Source organism: Pelophylax lessonae, assembly GCF_965119305.1.
Source record: "Pelophylax lessonae genome assembly, chromosome: 3".
Classification (NCBI taxonomy): domain Eukaryota; kingdom Metazoa; phylum Chordata; class Amphibia; order Anura; family Ranidae; genus Pelophylax; species Pelophylax lessonae.
In genome coordinates, this window is record NC_138770.1 from 664,987,314 (window position 1) to 665,010,103 (window position 22,790).

The following is a 22,790-nucleotide window of genomic DNA, read 5'->3' on the forward strand; positions in this document are numbered from 1 at the left end:
AGCCTTTTATAGTGGCCCAACCTCCAACTGTGGCCCACAGTGACACCAGCCTGCTGCAGAGCCTCCAGACCTCCATAGTACCTCCAAACTCCCACAGAGTCAGTGTGACAGTCTACCCCCCCCCCCCCAGGACTCCCACAGCGCCCCTCAGCCTGCTGCAGAACCTATAGCCCTCCACAGTGACCCCAAACTCCAACAGAGTCTGACATCCCCCCCCCGGCCTTCTACAGTGCCTCTCAGCCTGCTGCAGAGCCTCCAGCCCTCCATAGTGCCCCCAACCTCCAACAGATTCTGACAGTCCCTCCCTCCCATAGTGCCCCTCAGCCTGCTGCAGAGCCTCCCGTCCTCCATAGTGCCCCCAAACTCCAACAGTGTCCCACAGTGCCCACCCTCTGGTCTCCTACAGTGTTCCGTAGCCTGCTGCAAAGCCTCTAGCCCACCATAGTGCCCCCTAAACTCCAACAGTGTTTTTAAACAGTGCCCCCAGCCTTCCACAGTGCCCCCCAGCCAGCTGCAGAGCCTCCATAGTGCCCCCAACATCCAACAGTGTCCCAAATCCCTTGCCCCTGCCCCCTAGGCCTCCCACAGTGCCCTTTAGCCTTCTCTAGAGTCTCCAGCCCTCCATAGCCCCCCCCCTCGCCTCCCATGGTGCCCCAAACCTGCTGCAGAGCCTCCAGACCTCCATACATAGTGCTCCCCCAACATCCACAGTGTTCCCCAGCCTCCTCCAGAAACTTCATCCCCTACAGGGCTACCAAGTCTGTTCACACCCAGCCCCATCCAGAGCCTTCCAATATTTTAATACTTGTTTTACGTTCCCATACCTTTATTTCTGAGTATAAACTTTATTCCTGTACTGTTGGGGCACGGAAGGATTTAGAATAATTTACCAGCCCTGGTCTTTCTAAGGTAGAGAATTCCTGCTCTAGATAAAATTAATGAAAAGTCGGCTGTTGGCTGGGCCTTGCTGTTTAATGAATCCCTCAATATTTCAAACCAAACACAGCCATTAAAGCAGGAGAATGATATTGTTTCAAACTGGTGATCCTGTTTTTTTATCTGTTTATCAGGCACCAGGCAGGGGGCAGTGGAGAGGATGAGCGGTATTGGAGGATGCCAATAGGCTTTCATAAGACTGACACCTAGTGGAAACAAAAAGGAATTGGAGGCTTACTGGTCTCTAAATAGGCTTTCTGAACGTTTTTAACCTGTTGCCTCCCATGTAACGCATGTTAGGTAGCAAGAATGGAGGGCTTTACCACCCACACATGGGTCCGCGGGTTTCTGTGCTGAGAGCGCACTCACTTCACATTAAAGCCTCCATCCACATGGTAGTCTCTTTCTTCACATTAAAATAATCCCCAGAAACATGGTACTCTCTTTCTTCACATTAAAGCCTCCAGCCAAATGGTAGTCACTTTCTTCACATTAAAGTATCCAACCATATGGTAGTCACTTTCTTCACATTAAAGTCTTCAGCCACACGGTAGTCTCTTTCTTTACATTAATGCCTCCGTCCACATGGTAGTCTCTTTCTTCACATTAAAGCCTCCAACCGAATGGTAGTCTTTCTTCACATTAAAGATTCCTACCACATGGTAGTCTCTTTCTCCACATCAAAATCTTCAACCATATGGTAATCTCTTTCTTCACAGTAAAGTCTTCAACCACATGGTAGTCCCTTTCTTCACATGAAAGCCTCTGTCCACACGGTACTCTCTTTCCTCACATTAAAGTCTTCAGCTACATGGTAGTCTCTTTCTTCACATTAAGGCCTCCAGCCACAAGGTAGTCTCTTTTTTCACATTAAAGTCTCCAACCACATAGTAGTCTCTTTCTTTACATTAAAGCCTCCGTCCACATGGTACTTTCTTTCTTCACATTAAAGGATCCATCTACATGGTTATCTCTCTCTTCACATTAAAAATCCCCAGCCACATGGTACTCTCTTTCTTCACATTAAAGTATCCAACCATATGGTAGTCTCTTTCTTCACAGTAAAGTCTTCAACCACATGGTAGTCACTTTCTTCACATGAAAGCCTCTGTCCACATGGTAGTCAATTTCCTCACATTAAAAATCCCCAGCCACATGGTACTCTCTTTCTTCACATTAAAGCCTCCAACCGAATGGTAGTCTTTCTTCACATTAAAGATTCCTACCACATGGTAGTCTCTTTCTCCACATCAAAATCTTCAACCATATGGTAGTCTCTTTCTTCACAGTAAAGTCTTCAACCACATGGTAGTCTCTTTCTTCACATGAAAGCCTCTGGCCACACGGTACTCTCTTTCCTCACATTAAAGTCTTCAGCTACATGGTACTCTCTTTCTTCACATTAAAGCCTCCAGCCAAATGGTGGTCTCTTTCTTCACATTAAAGTATCCAACCACATGGTAGTCTCTTTCTTCACATCAAAATCTCCAACCACATGGTAGTCTCTTTCTCCACATCAAAATCTTCAACCATATGGTAGTCTCTTTCTTCACAGTAAAGTCTTCAACCACATGGCAGTCTCTTTCTCCACATCAAAATCTCCAACCACATGGTAGTCTCTTTCTTCACATCAAAATCTCCAACCACATGGTAGTCTCTTTCTTCACATCAAAATCTCCAACCACATGGTAGTCTCTTTCTTCACATCAAAATCTCCAACCATGTGGTAATCTCTTTCTCCACATCAAAATCTCCAGCCACATGGTACTCTCTTTCTTCACATTAAAGCCTCCAACCAAATGGTAGTCTCTTTCTTCACATCAAAATCTTCAACCGCATGGTAGTCACTTTCCTCACATCAAAGTCTTCAGCCACATGGTACTCTCTTTCTTCACATTTATGTCTCCAACCACATGGTTGTCTCTTTCCTCACAATAAAGTCTCCAGCCACATGGTAGTCTCTGAAGGACTGTCTCAGTTTCTCTGATAAACAATCTCTTTAAACAGCAGTCTCTCCTAACATGGCAGTCTTCCTGCAGGGAACTCTGTCCATATGACAATCTTTCTTTTCACCTGATCATCTCTCAATACAGCATTTCCTTTCCACATGACAGTCTTTTTGCAGCCCAATCTCTTCACATTATAGTCTCTCACATGACAATTTCTTTGCAATAAAGTCTATATGCACATGGTAGTCTCTGTTCATATGACAATTTTTCTATTGGTCGATCTCTTTAACACCAGTCTTTGTTCACACAGCAGTCTTTCTGCAGGGCAACTGGTCCACATAGTACTCTCTGTCCACATGGCAGTCTCTCTCCAGGGGATGTTTTCTCCGGATCATCTCCCAACATAGAAATCCCTCCCTACATTGCAGTCTCTCTCTGCAGGGCAATCTCTTCACATTACAGTCTCTCTCCATGGCGATCTCTGTACATGGCAGTTTCTTTCTTTTCAAACAAATGAGCTACTAGGGCACATCACTGAATCCTTGGCAATGTCTTTATTACTGATCCACAGAGGCCATGTAGCAATCTGCTAATGCATTTCAGTCTAGGTGGTCATATTAGCATCATAGCTACAATGCCCTAAAAAAGTATTCATACTCCTTGAAATTTTCCACATTTTGTCATGTTACAACCAAAGACGTAAATGTATTTTATTGGGATTTTAGACCAACACAAAGTGGCACATAATTGTGAAGTGGAATGAAAATGATAAATGGTTTTCAAACTTTTTTACAAATAAATATGTGAAAAGTGTGATATGCATTTGTATGAACCTCCACCCCAGTCTCAAGTCTTTTGCAGACTCTAACAGGTTTTCTTCTAAGATTGTCCTGTATTTGGCTCCATCCATCTTCCCATCAACTCTGACCAGCTTCTCTGTCACTGCAGAAGAAAAGCATCCCCACAACGTGATGCTGCCACCACCATGTTTCACAGTGGGCATGGTGTGTTCTGGGTGATGTGCAGTGTTCGTTTTCCGCCACACATAGCATTTTGCTTTTAGGCCACAAAGTTCAATTTTCATCTCATCTGACCAGAGCACCTTCTTCCACATGTTTGCTGTGTCGCCCACGTGGCTTCTCACAAACTGCAAATGCAACTTCTTATGGCTTTCTTTCAACAATGGTTTTCTTCTTGTCACTCTTCCATAAAGGGAACATTTGTGGAGTGCATGACTAATAGTTGTCCTGTGGACAGATTCTCCCACCTGAGCTGTGGATCTCTGCAGCTCCTCCAGAGTTACCATGGGCCTCTTGGCTGCTTCTCTGCTGAATTCTTTCCTTCCCCGGCCTGTCAGTTTAGGTGGACGTCCATGCCTAGGGTTGCAGTTGTGCCATACTCTTCCCATTTTCGGATGATGGATTGAACAGTGTTCCATGAGATGTTCAAAGCTTGGGATATTTTTTTTATAACCTAACCCTGCTTTAAACTTCTCCACAACTTTATCTCTGACCTGTCTGGTGTGTCCCCCTTCCCCCTTGACCTTCATGATGCTGTTTGTTTGCTAAGGTTCTCTAACAAACCTCTAAGGGCTTCACAGAACAGCTGTATTTATCCTGAGCTTAAATTACACACAGGTGGACTCTATCTACTAATTAGGTGACTTCTGAAGGCAATTGATCCACTAGATTTTAGTTAGCGGTATCAGAGTAAAGGGGGCTGAAAACAAATGCACACCACACTTTTCACATATTTATTTGTAAGACAATTTGAAAACCATTAATCATTTTCCTTCCACATTTACATTTTTGGTTGTAACATGACAAAATGTGGAAAATTTCAAGGGGTGTGAATACGTTTTCAAGACACTGTATGATTAGGGTTACCTAGGCTGAAATGCGTAAGCAGATGCTTTCAGTGTTGCAGAACTTTTCTTGTTTAATCTACATTACACATAGAAAGTGGTTTGTTTCTGTACATCATGTGTGGGGAATCTGAGAAGGTTTTCAGGTGGGCCATTTCAGCTTTAAAAAAAAAAACAAACCTTAGTACCCAAATTCTGGCCAACTCAAAGGAAATCATTTCTTGGAACTCCCCCCCTCTCCTCCTCAGAGTCTGTTTACTGCTTCAGAATTGGGATATTTTTTGTGGTTTAGCTGATTTAACATCCTCAAGATGGTCATTCTACCAAAATTTCTCTACTTATTCCCAACATTTCCCCATCCACCTTCCTCTCTCATACTTTATGTGCCAATACACACCCTAGACAGAAAACGCAACTCAACAGGTTGCCAGATGCCAGTCTGCCATCTGGTTAGGTTAATAGACTGGTGTAGACATTCAGATCCAGAATACTTTATTAATCCCAAAAGGAAATTATTACTAAAAGGGAAATTATTAATAATTTGAGACATGAGGACATCAAGAAAAGAAACTCTCTTGAACAGTCCTCTTCTAACTTCCCACTGAACTCCCACAAGTAAGGTATCATTCTACTATAGGACCCACTTTGAATGTTTGTGCTCAAGCTTTCTTGACGTTTGGCCTTTCCCCACCCTACTGACCATTATTTCTGATTCATGATAGTCCAGGTACAATAAATGTCCTTCCTGCACTTTATATTTGAAAAACTTCATCCAACGTTTTTCACTTTTTCAGCACAATGGCCCTCTGTTGTAGCCCTTATGTCCCCCTGTTGTAGCCCTTATGTCCCCTGCAGATTCCTTCCAATCTTCTAATTGACTCTTTGGCAAGTTAGGCATTTCCTTTCGCCTTTACCACCTTCTAATGTGGTTTCACACCTCCTCACATGCTTTGAAGCATTTGGCAAGGATCCAGGCCCCTTAAGACACTCCCTTTCTATCCTATACAGACTGTATTTATTGCAACCAAAGGCTGACCATAAAGCAGTAGGAAAAAGACTTGCAATTGACTTGCAAACCACCTAAGCATCAAAGGATTTTATGCTTCTCACTGAAGTTCTCTACGTACACAAATTTCCAAGAGACCAATTTTAAAGTTGTGTTCAGATTTTACAGAACTCCATCAATTCTCCATAAATCCTACCCCAAGGTAACTCACCTATGCTGGCAATGCAAATCTGATGAACCCTCAATTCCTTCATCTTCTGGTTTTGTCCAAAACTGTGGCAATTCTGGACTAGGGTCAGACAAAATTCTTAAATTTACAGGCTTCACCATCCCTGGATATCCCAGCATTCTTATTACACCTTTCTTCCTTTCCGGTAAAAACAGTATAAAAAGTGCTTTCTCTGGCACAGAGGTTCTCAACTCCAGTCCTCAGGACCCAATAACAGGTGTAAGGGGTTAGCTCGGTAGCGGGTGTGGGTGACCACTTGGGTGGGTTCATTACACAGAGAGACAGCCGAGGAGTGGTTGAAAACAACAGTCTATGGTTTATTCTTCCAATTTGCTGGAAACAAGTGCAAGCATCCAAACAGCATAAATCAAACAAACATAAAATAAACCCTGGCCACTTGGGGCGTCTACCTTCACAACACAGGAACCTACCTATGGTGTCTGTCCCAACCAACTGCTGGGCAGACACTGCTGGTCATACAGCTGAAGACAAATAGTCTATTTGTTTTCTTTTCACACAGAAAAAGTCAACACCACCTCACCCTCCGAAGTCTCCCAGCTCACTGCTCTCCTTAACGCACAAAGCCTCAGAATGCAGCAATCAGTAGTCATCCTCTGGATAACTTATAGAGGCCTTAATTGCCTCATTCTGAATAGCTGAAGCTTTCCAACGTCCTTAAACCTTTCTGGCTATCTCTGCAGCCGACACCTGATAGTAATTGGTGAATTGTCTAAACAAGGCAGAAATGTATCTCCCGTCTGTGACAACACCCACAGATTTACCTGACTTCCTGTTACACAGGCCAGATTTTAAGTATTACCTCGAGGAGATGTAGACTAGAGTACTGCAATCACTGAGCAGCAAATTATATCACCTGGGATGTATTTCAGTTATCTTGCAAACTTGGCCTGTTAGTGGGTCCTGAGGACCGGAGTTGAGAACCACTGCTCTAGCATCTCCTAAATAAAGCCAAGTCTTGCATTTCTCTAAAATGAAGAACCCTTTCCTTCCTGCAATAACCATGTGGCTCCGCAGAGTAAATAATAGGCTGATAGAGTATCTTGTCTTTTCTTCCCAAAATAAGAATGAATCTTACCAAAACACTTGATTCTACCGGACTGAGTTTACGTTTTTAGAGGAGGTCAAGGTTTTTCTGCATGGGGACTCATGACCGCCTTGGCTACCCCTTGGTGTTCACCTGAGATCTATTTCCATGTAACCCTCCTTTTCTTCTCTTGTCTCATCCTTGCTCCCCTCTCCCCACCATCTTTTACTCCCTCTTCCCCTTCTGCCCATGTCTTCTATTCCCACCTAGACTTTCTTGCCTGAATTCACACCTTTACCCCATTTCCCATTATGCCCTCCAAAAGAGAAAACAACCTAGAATATACATGCCTTTATGACTCCCAAGGATATCTTGGACCAAGCATAATGATATCTACAGGGGTTGGACCAAAATATGGAAACACCAGGTAAAAGAAAAAAATCATTACCTACTATGGTGGCATCCAAGACGGCCTATAAATTAACATGAAACTTACAAAAATACTTGGTTCTATTGGACTGAGTTTACATTTTCAGAGAAGGGTAAGATTCTTTTGCATGGATACCCATGACCACTTGGATACCCCTTGGTGTTTACCTGAGAGCTCCGCTCATGCAATCCCCTTTCCTCCTCTGGTCTCATTCTTCCTCCTCTCTCTTCACCCTCTTTTACTTCCTCTTCCCCTTCTGCCTAATTTCTTACCTGAATTCACACTTTTACCCAATTTTCCATTATACCTTCGAAAAAAGAAAACAACCCAGAGTAGGCGTGTCCCTGTTGACTCCCAGGGATATCTTGGATCGAACATAATATCTACCTTATGTCATCATCCCATACTGGATACTATAGATTGCCTTATTGGCCCTTTGTTTATAACTTACAAACAGAAATGTGGTTATTATTACATACTTTGGTCACCATGTGCCCATGGGAGACACCATTGTATGTTTGTCTTGTTTTTGATATGCTGTTCCCTGTTTCATGAATAAAATAATTTAAATAAGAACCCTCTATAGAAGCATAGGGTTCCCTAAATCATTTAAAAGGCTAAGCTGTTCTCCCTAGTATTTAAAGGAAACCTGAGAAATTAGAAATATGGTATTTAGGCAAACAATGGTGATTTTTTTCTACATTGTACATGCTTGGTTGCCATATTGATCCTTTCAGTTCAGATGTTCAGTATTACATAATTTCCTAACACTTTTTCTAGGTTTGCATGTCTCACCACACCCTGTCATTCTTCACTGTAATTCACAAGCAAAATAAAGGTTGGGGACCTTTGCTAAATAACATGAAATACCCTAGTTGGCAGCTTACAGTGTGCTACTTATGGCTCTGTAAGCCAAAGTCAACTCTTGCCACATTAAAAAAAAAAAAAAAAAACATCAAGCAGAAAGTGAAAAAAAAGAAAATTAGAAAACGTGTTCAATAGCAGACTTGGATATGCACTATACGACCAAAAGTACATCGACACCTCTCCAAATTTTACATTCGGGTTCACAAACTCAAAAACGTAGAGACATTTGAGGAGTGGCCTCAGGGGGGTGGGAGTGGCCTACACAGAGCCCTGACCTCAACGCTACTGAACACCCAATGTCAGGGATCCTCAAACTACGATCCTCCAGCTGTTGTGGAACTACACATCCCATGAGGCATTGTAAAACTCTGACATTCACAGACATGACTAGGCATGATGGGAATTGTAGTTCCTGAACAACTGGAGGGCCATTGTTTGAGGACCCCTGCCCTATGTGATGAATTTGGAACATTAATTGAGAGTCTGAACTCAAAAAAAAAATACACAAACACGGCCTTTTATCATGTACATGTACCAATACATATGTTCTATTATAAAATCAATATATTTAATGTATATGATTAAAAGGTTACCCTTAAAATGTATAAGGTTGACATATAAATCCAAATCCCATAGCAATAATGTCCATTCTACAATTACCCCATTCTGCCTTATATTACATAACGTAAGCTTTCATTCAGTATTTTTCAAAGTTTTGTAGGCATATATTGCCGCTTCCTTAGGAGACTGAGATTGTGTGTCTAATTCTTAATATAATATCAGACGTAAGAGTTTTCTCATATAACCCTGACCTCACAAAAACTCGTTTGGCTGAATGGGCACAAATTTCCAAGAAATGTTTCAATATCATGCAGAAAGCCTTCCTAGAAAAGTGGACATTACTGTAGCCACAATGTGGAGGCCAACTCTATTTTATTGCCTGTAATATTGATATGGTAAGCTGTAAAGGCCAAATGTCCACAGAAGGTCAAGTGTCTACAGACTGTTGGCCTTATAATTTATTTAGAGCTATGTAATTCAGCTAACTCTATAAAGTATCAGATAGGATTTTAATTTATTAACCCCTGTAGTTGAAGAGGAGACATCTTCTGCCCTCACAAGTGTTCGAAGATCTATCTATCCTTAAATTAAATTTTCTGTCTCCTATGGTGCAAAGTACATGTATTATATTGTCGTATTTTTCTATGTGCTTTCTAATCCTAGTTATGAAATCTGACCTGCCCCCCTCCCCTTCTGTTGTAGCTGATCCGACAACAGCTAAAAAGGAGATGGCTGATTTATAGCTACAGCTTGTCTTGACTGTGAGCACTTTCCCAAGACAAGCAACAGCAAGAAGAATGCAGATCCCCAAACGTCCCCTCCTCTTCTGCATTCGTCTTGCCATTGCTTGTCTCGGCAAAGCAGAAGGAGAGGAGATGTGTCAGGCTCGTTGCTGTTGCTTGTCTCAAAAAATGTGACACATCCCCTAACCCTCTGGTTTCCTGAGACAAGCAACAGCAAGAGGAATGCAGAGCCTGGCATGTGCCCTCTCCTCTGCTATCCTGAGACAAGCAAGAGCAAGAAGAATGCAGAGGGAGAGGGGACTTCTCAGGCTTTGCATTTCTCTTGCTGTCGCTTGTCTCAGGAATGTGACACACCTCCTCTTCCTCTGCTTTACCGAAAAAAGATGCAACAGCAAGAGGAATGCAGAACCTGACATGTCCCCTCTCCTTCGCTTTCCCAAGACAAGCAACAGCAAGAGGAATGCAGAGGGAGAGGGGACTTCTCAGGCTTTGCATTTCTCTTGCGTCGCTTGTCTCAGGAATGTGACACACCTCCTCTTCCTCTGCTTTACCAGAAGATGCAACAGCAAGAGGAATGCAGAACTTGACATGTCCCCTCTCCTTCGCTTTCCCAAGACAAGCAACAGCAAGAGGAATGCCGAAGGAGAGGGGACTTGTCAGGCTCTGCATTTCTCTTGCCATTGCTTGTCTCAGGAATGTGACACATCTCCTCTCCCTCTGCTTTCCTGAAAGATGCAGCAGCAAGAGGAATGCAGAACCTGACATGTTCCCTCTCCTTTGCTTTCCGAAGACAAGCAGCAGCAAGATAAATGCAGAGAGAGAGGGGACTCTGCATTCCTCTTGTCGTTGCTTGTCTCATGAAAGCGTCTCGTTCATGAAGCATGGGACATAGTACTACCGTGTTTCCCCCGAAAATAAGACCGGGTTTTATATTAATTTTTCTAAAAAAAAAAACACACTTGGGCTTATTTTCAGGGGATGTCTTATTTATAAACCTTAGTTAAAGTCATTGTAAAATGATGTAATCAATTTTGTAAAAAGATTGTATAATGTGCAGTGTGTCTCCTCTTGTAACTTTATTTTAGAAAATACCTTATTGACAGCGTCGCTGGGTGCTCACATGACCCACCGGAGCTCTTCTTCCCCACTCCGAATAATGCAGAGGGAAAGGCCGTCAGCCCTGTTCTGAGCACTGCAGAGGGAGGGGCCACTGACGTCAGCCGGAAGGAGAGGAGAAGCTCTCCAGCAGGTCACGTGAGTACCCAGCAGCGCTATAAATAAGGTATTTCCCCAATACAAAAAGAGACACACTGCACATTGTATAATCTTTTTACAAAATTGATAACATGTTTTTACAAAAAATTTAACTAGGGCTTATTTTAAGGGTAGGGCTTATATTGCAGCCATCCCTGAAAATCACGTTAGGTCTTATTTTCGGGGTAGGGGTTATTTTTGGGGAAACAGGGTACATACATGTACTTTGTCCAATAGAGCAGTGGTCCTCAACCCTGGCCTACAGGGCCCACTAACAGGCCAGGTTTGCAAGATAACTGAAATACATCCCAGGTGATATCATTTGCTGCTCAGTGATTGCAGTACTCTATTCTGCATCTCCCCAAGGTAATACTTAAAATCTGGCCTGTTAGTGGGCCCTGAGGACCAGAGTTGAGGACCACTGCCATAGAGGACAGACCTGTAAATTAAAACGTTTAATAACAGATCTTCTTTAATGCAGCCACTGCCTTTCACACCACATTCTAGTTGAAACCCCTCTTTAATGATGAAGAAATTAAGATGCAGAGGCCAGTGCTTATCTGACTGTGGCCGATGAGAAGCTGCAAATGACTCTCTTGTCTAAAGCCACTTATGTGCTGCAATTCACCAAATCCCTTCAGCTACAGACATTTCAGCTTTCAGTGGAATTAAACTTTTAATATTAGTTTTGATAGACATAACCAGGACACTGGTACGCTCCCAAAAATCTTGAAAAAAAAAAAAAAATGATACCTCCCCTTTAATATTACACATTTTTGTCTCATATGACACAGATGTGTTGCCTACCTTGGCTGAAGCTTCTCGTTCCAGTTTAATGGGGCTCTGAAGGTGAAAAGATTATACACACATCAGCATGGACGGTGAAGAAAATGTGTATATATGATGTTCTTACTATGTTCATGTTTAGATGATCAAAAGATGTTAAAGACTGCATCCCCACAAACGATTCGGAAGAAATAAGAAACTGAAAGGGGCGGAACACTGTCCTAACAATTACGGTAGTGGATGGAGAGTCATTATCCGAGTTCATAATGTACATGGATTATCTACATAATAGCGTTATCTTAACTTGAAGGAAATGATTTGAAGAATGCAGCACCTCTAGAAATACGGAGTGTCAATGTTTGATACAGAACGGTAGAATACATTACTGGTTACATGGAGACATGTATCTGGAGAGATTCGCTAAGCAGTAATATATTTAAGAAACAAAATAGTAAGTAACATTCTACGTTGTCTGTGCACAAATATTTAAAAGAAGGATAACCAAGGATTGCAATGATCATTTACACCAGTCTGTAGATGTTGGGCTGAGTAAAATTGAAGCAATAAAATGTACATCTTAAATAGCTGCAGACACCATGCTACAACACATGACCTGAGCGTGTGTAATGCTGTCCATAGGTGTAATGATTTATTATTCAGGTAACCTTTCCAAAGATCTTTCATTATAAATTATTGTTTCAGAACCCAAATCTGAACCTGCGACCTCTGCTGTGTCTGGCAATACCTGCTGAGCCACCTGGGATACTGGGCAGTTCTCTAGACAATTCCTTGAATAATTATGCCTTGAACTTTGTTTCCCTTGAACTTTGAACCCTTTGCTCCTCCAATGAACTGCCAGATTTTAGCCATGACTCTGCACTTCCTGTTTGCCAGATTAGATTGCTCTCTCCAGCAAATATCTTGCTATTGTCACTCCTGGTGCTGTTTGTATCTTCGCTACCACTCATTACCAACCCTTGGCTTGTTACTTGACAACAATTCTGCTTGATCCCAACCTGCATCCACTTGTTATTGACCTTTGGCATGTTCCTTGCATCTGCTTTATCGCTACCTGCTATATCTGCTACTGGACCCCGGCTTGCTCACCTCCTGGTGGGGCGATCCTGAGGACCATGACCTGGTACTAAAAAGCAGTAAAACCGATTTCCACCATCAGGAGCTCTGGTGAACACCAGTTGGTGCTCAGACTCCACACCTTGGGTGAGCCCACGCTATCCGCCACGATGACCTGCTTGTATACATATCCTGCTGGTTGGTGGGAGCCTCTCTACTGCTATAACTACTGGTCTTGTAGATGGAATTTACTTTTTGGCTACCTGCTATATCTGCTACTGGACCCCGGCTTGCTCACCTCCTGGTAGGGCGATCCTGAGGACCATGATCTGGTACTAAAAAGCATTAAAACCGATTTTCACCATCAGGAGCTCTGGTAAACACCAGTTGGTGCTTAGACTCCACACCTCGGGTGAGCCCACGTTATCCATCAAGATGTCCTGCTTGTATACATATCCTGCTGGTTGGTGGGAGCCTCTCTACTGCTATAACTACTGGTCTCCAAACCTAACCCCTGACCATGACAGATTGTTTGAAATAACCAAAGAAAGATTGATTTAGTTGGATTCAATGGGATTTTCTTCTATCTTGTAGATGGAATTTACTTTTTGGCTACCTGCTATATCTGCTACTGGACCCTGGCTTGCTCACCTCCTGGTAGGGCGATCCTGAGGACCATGACCTGGTACTAACAAGCAGTAAAACCGATCTCCACCATCAGAAGCTCTGGTAAACACCAGTTGGTGCTTAGACTCCACACCTCGGGTGAGCCCAGGTTATCCATCAAGATGACCTGCTTGTATACATATCCTGCTGGTTGGTGGGAGCCTCTCTACTGCTATAACTACTGGTCTCCAAACCTGACCCCTGACCATGACAGATTGTTTGAAATAACCAAAGAAAGATTGATTTAGTTTGATTCAATGGGGTTTTCTTCTATCTTGTAGGTGGAATTTACTTTTTGGCTTGTAGATCTAAACCAACCAGGGTTCCATGGAACCCCATCGTTCCTCAAGGGTTCTTTGAGCTATGGCATATTGATCTCTCACCTGATGGTACCTCCATAATTCTGGATCAAAAGCCACTTGCCAGATCCAGCAACATGACACCAGTGATCTGTTTAGCAGCCTGTTAGGGCCTTTTTACACAGTGAAAGGATCTGTCCTCTGATCCCCTGCAGATCTGAGCAGAGATGGCAGATGACAGGTCTGTGTCCACAGTTTATGCAGAGAGGACACAGACAGACCCCACTTTGCTCTATAGGTGGCCATAAGTAAACGGACTCTGCTGTCTGTTTACACCTGCTGCCTTTGATCTGGTTTGCCCAAACAGAGGAAGACACAGTCCTCCTCCATTTTTTTTAGTGGGCCTGATCAGACCCAGAGGTAGGCAGGTGTAAACGGACAGAAGTTAATTTGCACCCTCTGGTACAAAGGAATGCATGGACCCTTTGTTCAGGTCCGCCTGAAAAACTGACAGGCATACCTGATCAGATCAACTACAGCTCAATTATGAAGACAAATTCGGTAAAAAAAACGTACAAGTTAGATTTTGCTTTACACCAATTTTACCCATAAGCTTTCACCCGTAACACCATTTGGGCTTTAGGATCCTGTTCCTAAGTTGAAGTTAATTTGTGTCTGTGCCTAACCCCACTATGGAGAGCTGTGATATGCTAGCAGGGGGGATTGCTCTTGGCAATATTACCTATGTCATTAATTTGATGTCAGTTATTGGTGATTGCAAGCAATCAGAATTGTTCATAAGGTTTCTTATATCCTTTACAGCTGTCGGTGGAGCTTCCCGGCCCATCACCAAAATTATGAGCGAGTTCTTGGTTATTACTGGACTTCCCCCTATTATACTTTACAGAGAATACAGCAGGATGACTTCAGTGCTTTGCACATGTTTGACGGCATTAGCCCCGAGAGACAATTCTGATGGAATTCAAACCATCTATGAGTGGGGGTGAACTATGCTTAATAATATACGAAAGGTCCTCTGTACTCTCTGCATTAATGTGACTTGACTAAATATACAAAATAAATAAAATGAAAACAGCTAAGCCCCTGTATAGACTCTAAATAACATCCAAGTAATACTCCAAAGCAAATGTTTCAATTAAAATAAGATCTATACTCTTACTCAGCTACAACAAATGATGGGGACATCGTTGAAAACCTATTATATGAGGCCATATCAGAAAGACGTCAGTGGCCCAGGTGCTTCCTGGGACATGAGATGTACATATCCCAGGAGGCAGTGGGAGCCCTGCACTTCACTCCATTCGCTAACGTTGAAGGGGGTGGACCTAGCAGCCCATCATCAGGAGGCTGTGCCTAAAAAAGCAGGTGCAGCCTCCCGATGATGTCACAGGGGAATATGGCGGCTAGGGATCCTGTCGTGGCTGCAGAGAAGAGGATCGCAGAATAGGAAGAGGATCCACTGCATGGGTGGGTATCTAAACTGTGGCCCTCCCAGCATCAGGTAAGCAGGGAGAAAAAATAATAACGACAACATAGCTACCATGTTTCCCCGAAAATAAGACCTACCCTGAAAATAAGACCTAGCATGAATATCGAGGGGGGCTACAATATAAGCCCTAGTTTAAAGTCGTACAGATAGTTTAGGGATTTTGAGGTTAACAAGATTAATTTTTAAATTATAAATTAGATGGTTATGTTTAGGAGTTAATGCTAGATTAGACAAGTAAAATGTTAGGGTTTGGTTAACTGTTGATGGTAAATTTTTAGTGTTACTATTGATGCTGGGGCTTAATTTCAAATGTTCAATGTTAGGGTAATTTGACTGTTAGGTCATTTTCAAGGTTAGGTTAAAATGTATCCATAGCCAAAACTTTTTTTTTTAGTTTTAAATAAGTGGAAAGGGATTAGAAGGCCTGTCAGGTTTATATTGCTGTCTGTTTCCCCAATAGGGAGATTCGCCCTCTCTAATTATCCTGCTGACCATTATCCCCATTAGTGAAAGTAAATCTCAAATTTTGAATTATCACCAGAACAGAACAGGAATAGAGGAGAAATATTCCTGTTATTGGAGGTTCGAGTGAAGAGTACTTCTTGCCTAGTTAAAAAGGTTGTTCCTGGGTAAGTAGAGGAATGATAGATCCCCTTTCTGTTTTTATTGTTGAAATCAGAAAAATTAAGCACTAGATGGTTGTCTTACAACCGGTTCACACTGGGGCAACTCAAAGTCTCCCCGACTTTGAGCAGTCCCGTGCAGCACGACGTCATCGCGACTTCTCTAATAGAAGTCAATGCAAGCCACTCCGATGTCGCCCCGAAGTAGTGCAGGAACCTTTTTCTAAGTTGGAGCGACTTGAGTCGCTCTGATTAGAACGCTTCCATTGCACAGAATGGAGCACGACTGACAAGTCGTGGCAGTGTGAACCGGAACTTAAGAGCCCTTGTTCATTTATTTCTGATAAAATTGATACGTACAAAAGAGAATAGTATCCAGCGCATTTCGGGGGCAAATTCCTCTTAATCAGGCTTAAATAAGAAATGACCAGGTTTCTGAAGAACTCTAGCTATAAAGTCCTACATTTAGAGAGGGGCATCAATCAGAAGAAAAGAAAAGTCTTATAAAGGGGGATCGTTTGGTCACCGAAACACGTTGGATATCTCTCAATTTTATCAACAACAAATCAATATGGACTCCTAAGATGACCATTTTTTTGTCAATTTCAACTGGATTTTTCAGTGGAGACTATCTCTCCGCTTTATGTTAGATCTCCCGAGGTCTGTCCATCAAGCCCAAGCACTATTCCCTGTAAGACAGAAAGAAGTTTTGAGTTCAGCACCTAATACCTACCTATTCAGCCCAAGCATTTCTCCTTCATGGACAGAATTACGTTTTGAGTCCAGCAGCTAATACCTACTTCTTCAGCCCAAGCATTGCTCCTTGATGGATGGATGGATCGATCGAAGTTTTGAGTCCAGCACCTAATACCCACTTCCTCTTAAGTTTTTTTTTATTGTTGTCTGCTTCCCTTTTGCAGTTTCCTCAAAACTTTGCCCACAGTACAAGAAGTGAGGAGAAATCTCTCGAACAGAACCCCAGATATCCATAAACCTGACAAGTATTCTAGCCTTTCCCTATTTATTCCTCAACTATACAGGTATGTGAAAGAATCATGCAGTGCCAAGGCCATTAATGGGCCATACACACTATAAGATTTTCTGAAGACTTTTTCCTTCAGACTTACCAAAACCATATAATATGAGGTCAAACCTACACACTTTCAATTTGTATGCAATCAGGCAGGCCCCTGCACTACATAGAAAAGGTAAATCTGAAGGAAATCTAACCACAAAAGTTGGATAGTGTGTATCCAGCTTTAAATCCTGATGAAGGTATCGTTTGGTCCCCAAAAATGCAGTGGTCACATCTCATTTTTATTACCGATAAATTAATATGGCCTCATGACTGTCTGGCCCTCTTTCTGTGTCAATTCCACCTGGAATTGTCAGTGGTGGCCATCAGCCTGCTTTGTGTTAGAGCTGCTGAGGTCTGGCGATAAAGCTCAAGCATCGGTCTTTGATGGATGGAATCAAGTTTAGAGCCCAGGCCAAATTCCTACTTCCTCAACCCAAGCATTGCTCCTTGATGGACAGAAATAAATTTTGAGTCCAGCAGCTAATACCTACTTCCTCGGTTCAAGCACTGCTCCTTGATGGATGGAATTATGTTTTGAGTCCTGTGCTTAATTCCTAATTCCTCAGCCCAAGAGTTGCTCCTTACTAGACGAAATGGAGTTTTGAGTCTTGCACCTAAAACCTATTTCTTCAGCCCAAGCATTGCTCCTTGATGAACAAAATTAAGTTTCGAGTCCAGCACCTAATACCTACTTCTTCAGCCCAAACATTGCTCCTTGATGAACAAAATGGAGTTTCGAGTCCAGCACCTAAAACCTATTTCTTCAGCCCAAGCATTGCTCCTTGATGAACAAAATGAAGTTTCGAGTCCAACACCTAATACCTACTTCTTCAACCCAAGCATGGACAAATCAAAGTTTTACAGTCCAGCACCTAATACCCACTTCCTCCTGAGCTTTTTATTGTCTGTTTCCCTGTAGCAAATTGAACCTAAAACATTGCCCCCCAGAACAGAAAGTGAGGGGAAATCTTTCTAATGGAGCCCCAGATAGCTGTAAAACCTGACAGGGTTCCAGCCTTTCCCCATTTATTCTAAAACGATCTCTGAAACAATCATGCAGTGCCATGACCATTTAAACCCCGATGAAGGAATTGTTTGGCCCCCAAACGTGTTGGCTACCATTCATTTTAAAACTTAAAAGAAAATTTTGGGGTAAATATACATTGGTGTTAGGGAACAGGTTAGGAGTTCATTTTAGGAGGTGGGTAAATGTTAAGGCAAAGGTAAAGAGATAGGGTAACAGTAGGTGTTAGGGATATGAAACAGTTATGGGGACGTGAGTGCTTACAGTAAAATTCACATTTGTTCTCGGCGCTGAAAGCCCCACGGCCAAATGTCCTGTGTCGGATTTCAGGCGCTGTAAAGTAAGGTACCATGTAATTACGGCACTTTAATACAGTAAATTAAAAGTAAAAATATGACATCAAAAAATACTTACACGTTATTATTACAATAACAATTCTATATTAATGCTCTCTAAAAATACAAAATACTTTAATTTTTAACAGTTTTGTCTTGATGCTCTCAAACCACTGCATTTAAGTCAACACAATATCTCAAAATCACAGTGCACTGGCTATGCTGTATAAGAGACCATATACTTGTTGGCTCTACAATATAATCCTTAGTGAATCTCTCGCATTGCATATATATATGGACGTTTAAATTAACACCGGCACAGATATGGTTTGAAATGAGGGTTCTACAGTTCATCACTGAGATGCACTGACAGCAGAATATACAGGAATGGGAAGGACAGGACAAGCAAACATGCAGCAACACTCAGCAACAAGAATGTGGCCCAATGGCCTGTAATGGAAATTTTCAAGAATGAATATTTTGGAAAAAAATTCACAAAGTAATCCGCTAATGCTGCCAGAACAATACATTTGAAATGTGTTTTTCACAATCTACTGTACTTTTCTTCAAAAGGTATGTCTTAATTTTAGTATGTACATATAGAACATAACTTTTATGTCATGATATCAGTGAGGACAGCTAGGAATGGTTATGGATGTGACAGTAATATTGGAAAGAACTAACCTCAGCTGAAACCTTGAAACAGTTTGAACCATTGGTGGTAGGTAACCTTGATCTAACTAATAATTTGACCATACATGGTTAGATTTTTGCTCATATGTGCCTAGAAAGATTGTCATGATGCCCATGACTCCAGCTAGGAGATCTTTACTGGTTATGGATGTGACAGTAGTATTGGAGAAAACTCAATTGAAAAGCAAGATGGGATAAATAAAGGTGTGTGAAAAACAGCCGGTCCCTAGTTTGAAATCTTGCTAGGGATGGAGATGCTTGCTTTACAGGCGGGTGTCTCACTCAAAGTCCCCATTTGCCTATAACATCGTTAACTAAAGGGATGGGGGGGTGTGTTTCCCAGCTGATCACATTTAGTTTGCACCCCATGGTTTTTTATACAGCCATGCGTTTTTCATTGCCAGTCATGGATTGGATCAGGTGGGGGAGGATTGGGCGGTCTCCAATCGCATCTGTTTCCCATCCATCTATTAGCAAGCATGTACTTCCTTTTGTGAAGACACTTGGACACTCAGGTTGAGTAGTGTTATTTAGTGTTAGGTTCTGCAAGAAACGCAGGAGGCCTTGTTGTTGGCCTTGCAGCTTCCGCATGCATTTGCAAATGTGTGTTAACTAAACTCCTGTTTTTAACTTATATTGTTAGACAGGTTTATTTTGGTTTGTTAGCAGACTGGTGGGTAAGTATTTCAAACTAGGGACTCCAGCTAGGAAATCTTTACTGATTATGGATGTGACGGTAATATTGGAGAGAACTAACCTCAGCTGAAACCTTGAAACAGTTTGAACCATTGGTGGTAGGTAACCTTGATCCAACTAATAATTTGACCATACATGGTTAGATTTTTGCTCATATGTACCTAGAAAGATTGTCATGATGCCCATGACTCCAGCTAGGAGATCTTTACTGGTTATGGATGTGACAGTAATATTGGAGAAAACTCAATTGAAAAGCAAGATGGGATAAATAAAGGTGTGTGAAAAACAGCCGGTCCCTAGTTTGAAATCTTGCTAGGGATGGAGACGCTTGCTTTACAGGCGGGTGTCTCACTCAAAGTCCCCATTTGCCTATAACATCTTTACTAAAGGGATGGGGGTGTGTGTTTCCCAGCTGATCACATTTAGTTTGCACCCCATGGTTTTTTATACAGCCATGCGTTTTTCATTGCCAGTCATGGATTGGATCAGGTGGGGGAGGATTGGGCGGTCTCCAATCCCATCTGTTTCCCATCCATCTATTAGCAAGCATGTACTTCCTTTTGTGAAGACACTTGGACACTCAGGTTGAGTAGTGTTATTTAGTGTTAGGTTCTGCAAGATACGCAGGATGCCTTGTTGTTGGCCTTGCAGCTTCCGCATGCATTTGCAAATGTGTGTTAACTAAACTCCTGTTTTTAACTTATATTGTTAGACAGGTTTATTTTGGTCTGTTAGCAGACTGGTGGGTAAGTATTTCAAACTAGGGACTCCAGCTAGGAAATCTTTACTGATTATGGATGTGACGGTAATATTGGAGAGAACTAACCTCAGCTGAAACCTTGAAACAGTTTGAACCATTGGTGGTAGGTAACCTTGATCCAACTAATAATTTGACCATACATGGTTAGATTTTTGCTCATATGTGCCTAGAAAGATTGTCATGATGCCCATGACTCCAGCTAGGAGATCTTTACTGGTTATGGAAGTGACAGTAATATTGGAGAGAACTAACCTCAGCTGAAACCTTGAAACAGTTGGAACCATTGGTGGTAGGTAACCTTGATCCAACTAATAATTTGGCCATACATAGTTCGATTTTTGCTCATATGTTCCTAGAAAGATTGTCATGATGCCCATGACTTTACCTAGGAGATCTTTACTGGTTATGGATGTGACAGTAATATTGGAGAAAACTAACCTCCACTAAAACCTTGATATAGCTGAAACCATTGGTGGTAGGTAACCTTGATCCAACTAATAAGCTGGCCATACGTGGTTAGATTTTTGTGGGAATGTTTATAGAAAAATAATTCATTCTTACCATCATTGAGTCAAATAATTTCATTCAAAAGCCCTTAACATTCTGTCTAGATCTGCTATTTGAATGGAATTCCAGACATATTAAACAGGTCTCATTGTTAACTTTAAGAAAATGTATCCAGCTCCTTTGACTTTTCCCATCACTATGGTCAAAAACCAACATTGGTTTGACCACTACCCCATGTAAGAATTGAATGAATGTTCTGAGAACAAAAATGTTCGCATAATATTCTAACGGTGTATGGCCAGCTGTAGTCTTTGGTATCAAGCTAGTTTAAAAGTGTCTGAACCTGCCTGAAAATTGTTATGTGCATGGTTAGAACTACTATCACAGCCATGACTAGTGGATATCTCTGGGGTTGCAGACATCATAAAATAACAACCAAGGCTTGAAAAATTATATGTGTAGCCTACAACATTAGGATTTCTGTTACTAAATGCCCAAATCAGGAAAAAAACGCCAGCACTCATCCAATTAACCTAAAAGCTGGTAATGTTGAAACCATTGTTGGTGGGTAACTTTGATCTAACTGATTAGTCTTCAAGCTGGTTCAAAGTGGCTGAACATTGGCATGTGCATGGCCAAAGTTACTATCACACCCATAACTTGTTCATGTATTTCTGCTTGGGTTGCAAACATCAGAAAAAAACAGCCAGTGTCTGAAAAATGCTGTGTTTAAAGTAAAGCATTAGGATGTCTGGTACTATATGCTCAAATCAAGAAAAAGTCAGCACTCGACCAAAAAACCTTATGGTTAATACAACTGAACCATCTGTGGTAGGTATCCTTGATCCAACTGATAGTCTTTGGTATCCAGTAGGGATCGACCGATTATTGGCAAAGCTGATATATCGAAGGCCGATATGCACTTTCCCCCATATATCGGAATCGGCCACCAAGGTGACCGATATTGCCGATATTTCAGGAAAGTGTTTGTACCGGAGTGATGCCGTCAGCTAGAGGCATCACCCCAGGTACCGGCATCCATAGCCGACGGTCGGCTGTCTTGAAATGTCAACCGATGCGGCTGAGAAGCCGCTCGGCTGTCATTACAAGGAGCAGAAGGGGACGTCCCCCCCCCCCTCCCGCTGCCTTACGTGGCTCGCCCGGGTCTCCCGTCCCACCGGGAGACCCGGACAACCAACCTGCATTGCCACCAAAGAACCGATCAAAGCCACATTCTGCTCTGATCGGGTCTACAAGCAAAAACCCGAAAGTGATGTCATGACATCTTCCAGGTACTGGCGCCAGATTCAAAAACATGACAGCATTCAAAACAGCCAAACTTGGCGTTTTGAATACTTTTAAGTGCAGAGGAGGGGTTTGGGGTCTTTACCAAGTACCTGTCAAAAAATAAAAAAAATAAAAATGTTTTAAATGTACGAAAATATTGGTCCATATCGGCTGATACCGATACGCGATGACCAAAATATCGGCATCGGCAATAAAAAAACGATATCGGTCAATCACTAGTATCCGGCTGTAAAAAAGTTGCCGACCGTGGCTGAAAATCGGCATGTGCATGATTAACATTACTATCACAGATATAACTGGTGAAAATTTCTTTGTTGGAGTTGCAAACATAAAAAAACAGCTATTGTCTGAAAAATGTTGGGTTTAAGGTACAACATTAGGGTGTCTGGTACTTTGGGCTCAATTCAAGCAAAGACCAACACTCAACCAATAAACCTCATGGTTGATACAGCTGAAACCATTGGTGGTAGGCAACCTTGATCCAACTAATAGTCTTTTGTATGAAGTTGGTAAAAAGTTGCTGAATCTGCCTGAAAATTGGCCAGAA

The 22,790-nt window shown here is 42.1% G+C and overlaps 1 protein-coding gene across 3 annotated transcripts in view; it reads right to left on the reverse strand.

Annotated features, from left to right (window-relative positions):
• Positions 1-22,790, reverse strand: part of PAK5 (p21 (RAC1) activated kinase 5) — a 293,496-nt gene that overhangs the window by 157,243 nt on the left and 113,463 nt on the right. The window contains exons 3-4 of one of the 3 annotated variants that reach the window (XM_082250187.1): positions 18,209-18,277; positions 11,692-11,727 (exon numbers count right to left, since the gene is read on the reverse strand). The exons of 1 other annotated variant lie outside the window; for it this stretch is intronic. In XM_082250187.1, the coding sequence (XP_082106313.1) occupies positions 11,692-11,727; positions 18,209-18,277 (105 nt within the window). The remainder of the gene's footprint in view (positions 1-11,691; positions 11,728-18,208; positions 18,278-22,790) is intronic. One more of the 3 variants, XM_082250188.1, reaches the window with a different exon arrangement.